The sequence below is a fragment of the Alligator sinensis genome, unplaced genomic scaffold (assembly GCF_000455745.1).
Source record: "Alligator sinensis unplaced genomic scaffold, ASM45574v1 scaffold1133_1, whole genome shotgun sequence".
NCBI classification, from domain to species: domain Eukaryota; kingdom Metazoa; phylum Chordata; order Crocodylia; family Alligatoridae; genus Alligator; species Alligator sinensis.
In genome coordinates this window covers 1508243-1514353 of record NW_005842285.1, presented here as the reverse complement: position 1 = coordinate 1514353, position 6111 = coordinate 1508243, and the positions used below count along the sequence as shown (strand labels likewise).

At 41.8% G+C, this 6111-nt stretch overlaps 1 protein-coding gene across 1 annotated transcript in view; it reads right to left on the bottom strand.

The window, feature by feature from the left end:
- Positions 1–805: 805 nt before the first annotated feature.
- Positions 806–6111, bottom strand: part of TSN (translin) — a 10186-nt gene continuing 4880 nt past the window's right edge. Inside the window, exons 2-5 of the mRNA XM_025209368.1 lie at positions 4973–5069; positions 3893–4008; positions 3191–3270; positions 806–2156 (exon numbers count right to left, since the gene is read on the bottom strand). Coding sequence (XP_025065153.1) covers positions 1923–2156; positions 3191–3270; positions 3893–4008; positions 4973–5069 — 527 coding nt within the window. The 3' untranslated portion in view covers positions 806–1922. The remainder of the gene's footprint in view (positions 2157–3190; positions 3271–3892; positions 4009–4972; positions 5070–6111) is intronic.

Here is a 6111-nt window from a genome sequence, read left to right as displayed (position 1 = left end):
ACACAATATGCTGGAAGGCTGAATGTCAGGAGGAGAGGCTGGGTAAGAGGGAGCCAGACACCTCCCAAGACCTGTGTTCTCCCTGCTCCTCCACAAACCACCTGTGAGACTGAGCAAGTCTGTCACCAGCTTGGTTTCCTCATCTGTAAAGTGGGGATATCACCCATCTGCCTGTCACACCTCAGAGGTGTGAGAAACAAATGAATTAAAGACGAAGACACTGTGGTTACGGAATAATTTCCGATAAACCCATCGGTCAAGACCCCATATAACAAAATCCCCATTTTGGGTGGGTTCTAGGTGAACTCTTCAGAGCTTGATCTTCACTCCTCCCTGATCTCAGGTGACAGGCTTGTCTCCTCTCCCAGACATTTGCACACTATTAACCCTGTATGTTTTAAAGGGGAAGGCTGAATTTGTTTTAAGATATTTCCAGCAGGACTTCAGGATGTGAGGGAGTGCACTTAAACATCAGTCAGCAAGCAGGATTACTGGAGAGCTGCAAAGTCAAAACACAACTTTTATTGGCCAAAGTAACAAAGACATTGGTTTCTCCCTGTGATTATTAACTCCCCCCCCACCCCCCGCCCCAAAACCATACAAACAAAAAAGAAAAACAACCAACCCTAAGATTTAAAAAGGTAAGTATGCAAAACCTTTGCAAACAAAATAGACTCATTGAAACTGCAACCACTTCTCATTTCGCTCGCTGATAGTCAGGAGGTATTTGTTTCCTTTGGAAACTGTCCTTATCCTAGAGAATTTGCTTTCTTCTTAGCTTCTGCCAGCATACAAAACAACCACAAAACATACAATTCAAATACCTTTCCTAGGAAAGGAGGCTTTCGTCCCGTGAAGTGAGAGTTTTCAAGTTTACACACATGATATAAAGGCTTGGACTTAGAAAAATCTACTATGCAAGCTTGACTAATAAGCTGAACTCCTTCAAATACAAACCCATCACTACATGAACTAGCTACCTTGGATCTTTAAAAAAAATAAAAATAAAAAAAAAAATATAAAACTTTTGGCCTATTTGGGAACAAGTTACTCAGAACTGACAAGTTACCTGCACTTCAACCAGGCAGCTATTAGCCTAGCTCTACTAGGAAGCCTTGACAGCCAGAAAAGCAAGTACACTGAGAGTTCAGTTCAGGATATGCAGTTCACTTTAAAATTCAACACTGACAGCAACAAAACACCAGCGAAAGGAGACACTTGGAGAAACTCTGCTCTTGTCCTGGTAACACAAATCCTGTTTTAACAAAAAAAACAAAAACAGCGGAGATGCCCGGATGGTGTTTGCCAAAGTTATCTGGGAGACTGGTCTACACCAGCTTCTTATCCGAGCTTTGCAGTTAAGGGCTTTTTAATACACTGGTTAATAAGGTCAGCATAACAAACCGTTACGCCAGTCTCTTCTGCTCGACTCAAAGGGGATGGGATTTTTTTTTTTTTTTAAAAGGTTGTTAAAGTTTAGTATCTTAAAAAGAGATCTAGGTATTTACACACTGTGGCTCCTAAAATGCCACCTGTATCTGCACTAAGCTGCATGCCACACACGCACCACTGAGGATGCATGGGCACAGAAAGCAGAAGCAGGACAATACATCAGGGCAGCAGGAGTAACGCTAAGTAGGAAATGGGACTGAGGGAAGTTATCAACAGTTATGGCTAAGGTTCACAGGACAGCCACATGGAATTACGACAGAGTAACGTCACAGAAAGCCTGCTGCCTTTACTGAGACAGGGTGGTACAAAATGGTTCAAGGTCTAACACCTGTACTAAACATTTGTTAAGAAAATAGAGAGCAGTTTTCAACTTGTAGTTTTTCTAAACTAAGCAGGAGAGCTTTGCCAGCACCCCTCCCTCATTGGCAACCATCTGAGGTAATCAATGGTGCTGCCGAGACAAGCAGCTTCTATTTTTCTCCGCCTGCACTACTCGTCTCCTTGTTGAGTCCCCGGATTGACAGATCATACACCACTTCCTCAATCTTCTTCACGTCGTACTTCAGGCCGTCATAGCGTTTCCTCAACGAGTCATTCTTGAGGTTGAGGAGACGGAAGCCAGAATCCAACTCGTTGATAAACGTGGAGATGCGGAGAGGACGAGAATAATCGCCGGCTGTGACGCTATTCACTGCCAGCCGAGACTGTGGAAAGAAATCACACATGATGGCATCAGAGAATGGTAACTCTGGCAGCACATGGATCCTGGGCTCGTCTACTGCAATCTGTCCCTAAAGCCAACACACACTGTTCCTAGCCGTTACTCCGCCATGCGAAGCAGCCGTGCCACATACTCAGCCTAGGTACACTCCCGTCTCTAACCCGAGTCCCACCTTACAGACAAGGCACTGGTTTAAATTTGCATAGGATTAAGCAGAAGTAGGCACTAGATAAAATTAATCAATTCCAGTTCTTCTTTCCTCTGTCAGCAGCTAGGGGTTCAGGCAAACCTATCATTTAGAAGTGAAGAAGGATCAGCTGCCACTGCTAAGATAAAACTGTTGTACCCCTATAATCCTGCAGCAAGAGAAATGAGCTAAACTGCCATAACACTAACCCTGAAAGAACATGAAAGTTGTTGTAGCAGTTGTACTATACTTGAATCATGCAGATCTATGACAACAGTCTGCAGTGATATCAAAAGATACTAATATAACTGTTGCATCTATGTATATCCTAGAGCTGTGGTTCTCAACATTTTTAGACTCAAGGCATCCTGTGACAGTTTCAAGAAACTTTCTGTAGACTCAAGACACCCCTTGGAAAATATCAGCTCACAGTTTCCACTCATTTTTGACTACAGAAAAATACTAGAGCAATTCTTCTGTTGCAAAAAACTTAGAAAGACCACAACAGGTAAAAATGCTTTTGACACTGTGGATTCCTATTTGCAATCTGTGGACTTATCTTGTGAATCACATTTGCACACCTAACAATGCTAACGCTGCGTGGCACCCCACAGCACCCTTGGAAGGATTTCGTGACACCATGGCTAAGAATCACTGTCCTAGAGTGAACCTTAATATTGCCTAGTGACTGGAAAGGCCTGTTATTCGGTGGCTCAATGCCAAGCATCATTCATTGTAATCTTTATTCTCCCCAAGCATAGGGCCTGAAAAACAGGGCACCTGCTATTTGCTTCAGTTCAGCTACCATGCTTGGTCAATCTTATACTTACCAGCTCACTGGCGAAAGTTAAAATGCCAGAGAGATAATCTTCAATGTCCAGGTGAAAGCCCTTCTCTCGATCAGCCTCAACTAAGGCGAAAAACAAGAGTTGTGATCCAACTTAATATCATATCTGAATACAAACAGCAGCTCAGTCTGCTACAGTGAACACTGCAGTCCAGAAACCTTATGGCAATATAGAGGCTCATTCTTTCCCTGTACATGATGTTATGACTACTGCTCTTTGTTGTATCAGTGTAACACTGGATACATCCTCTATAAGAGACATGATACCTGCCATTCAATCCATGAGCATCACCCAAGTTATCTTTTACTACAGACAACTGTTTTCCATTGTTAAATTTTTAGCCTTCCCCTGTTGTGTTTACCTACCGCAGCTCCATAACACTACATTCAGTAACTCAATCATCTGTTTGCCATTAAAAACAAAAAGAGGCAAACAGGGAATAATGCAAATCTTTGATACGTTTAGATTTACATGGTTTTAAACCAAGAAAATTTAGGACCTGGGTCATATTTTAATGTTTTTTCCTTTTAAAAAAATTCTGGTTTGCATTTTCCCAAAGAGAGATTTCTACTTGTATTTAATTACTGGGTTGTACAGATATGCACCAAATACAAGCCTACCAATAACAGACAACAACAACCTCCAAAACTTCAACTAGATTTAGAGCAGCAAGGGTTAACCTACTTCCAAGTATTTCTGCAACAGCTTCTCGAGTGACTAACGTTTCAGTTTCCAAGTAGACCACAAATGCTGCCAGGAACACCAGCCGCTGTAGCACAAACCTCCAGTGTTCATGAAACCTGTTGAAACACACACAAGCAGGACAGAAATACATTTTTGTATGTTCTGTCATTGGAGATTAGATGCAATCTATTGCAGATTATGTGCGATATGCTTGTCAAAAGCAAATAAGACGACGCAGTTGGAAACACAAATTATTTCTTTGACAATCAAAAATTTCCACCCCCAGACTGGCTTATAATAGCATCCTCAGCCTGTTGAATCAGTGCCTGGTTGTGGGAGGAGCAGACGTGCAAGCAAAGCTGTCAGACTGTTTGGCCCCCCATCTTCCTATCCTCCAGTGGTCAAAACTCCTGCAAGTTGGGAATGGATTGAAAGTGACAGGATCTGCGCTCTCTGGAATGCTCTCGTCAGAGGAGATGCCCTCCTTGCAGGGAAAGCAAACACAACCCCAAAATGACAGGCCCAGTTTGGAGATCTGAGTCAGGTGGACAACTCCTGACAGATTCAGGGCTTGGCTTTCAGAAATGCCAGAACCCCAACAGCTGTAAATGAAGTTAATGGAATTGACAGTCCTCAATTCTAGCAGTAAGACCCGTGATTACAGCTGCTCCAAAATAATATGGTTTCCCCTTAAAACAAGAAATGTATCCCGTATGCACAGGGGGAAGCAGTTTTCAAAGGGATTTTAGTGAAGGGAGGGAAGGGGAAGATATGAGAACATGGCGTGCTTTTGGGGGGGGGGGTGTTTTTTGGGGGGGTTGTTTTTGTTTTTTTTGTTTTGTTTTTTTACAGAATATTATCAGGGTTTTTCTTCCAAAAAGGAATATTTGGGCCACCAGCTACTTTCATCTAAACATGTTTGAAGACTAATTATTTAAACAGCTTTACCTGAGAAGTGAGAGAAAAAAAACAAACAAAACATTGGGCCCCAAAACCTTGAGAATGTTCTTTTTTTCAGTTAAAATGTATAATACCCATGTGTGGTATCAAATAATTCTGTTTACAGAAGATCTGACCAACCTGTAGTACTGATCAGCAGGGAACTTGGTCTTCAAAGATGCCAGCTGTGTTTTTACTGAACCAAAATGTTCCCGGGCCTTCTGACATTTCTTTGGTACTGAAAAAAGAAGCAAGTTTAGTGTTAGTAACTAGATGGCCAAGTGCCAGACTCAGTTTTGTATCTACAAATTCAATGAATATATACCGTTCTATTTCAGGTCAGCTGCAGCGAAAATTTAGATTATGGTATTGAAAGGTAGATGAACTCTTTTTTTCTATTCCAAACACAGCAATACTATGGGAACCTCAGTATTGCCAACTCATGATTTTTTGTGTTGTTCTTAATGTCTATGGTTCAGGAATCTGAAAAACTTAGCTCTTTCTTTTATCTATTATACATAGATAAAAGAGCTACACATTTCAGGTGCCCTCTCCTCCCAGTGCAGGGCTTCATCTGGGCTGTGCTATCTGGCTGCGCTTGCCTACACCCCTCTTCCCCCAGTCAAAGGGCCCTGGGAGCCTAGAGCAACTCGCAGCAGCAGCTGTGTTTGAGCTGCTGCATTACTGCTTAATTATTTAACTGATATAATTAGAGGTTAAATGAATAGTTTTTAAAATGATATTTACACACCTAGCTAATATACATAGATAAAAGAAAGAGCTAAGTTTTTGACATTCCTGAAGCATAGACATTAAGAACACCACCAAAAATTATGAGTTGACAACACTGTAGTGACAAGTGCTACACATTTCAGTGACCCCTTCTATTTCATATATTTGAAAGAAATACATTTCAAACTATGGTTAGGTCCAAGATGGTTAATAAATCCCAGTAACTATTAATCAGAAACAGTGGGGCTGGAGTGTTGTTGTAGCTGTCAGGGTCTGATTTTAGAAAAAAAAAGAGACTTTCAAACTCGGTTATATGCTACCCACTGCCACCTGCAGCATGCAAACGTAAACTACAGCTCTAACACTATCACTGGCTAGAAAGAGATGTTGCCAAATGAAGCAGATCAGTACCCCAGGGCTTCCCTCCCCTACCAGACTATGCCCTGGCGCAAGCTAAAGGATAACCGGAAGCTACCATGTTATCTCAGCACTTATCAGTTAAATGATTAACTGTTTAACCTTTCACATCCCTACTTCAGGAGTGCCCC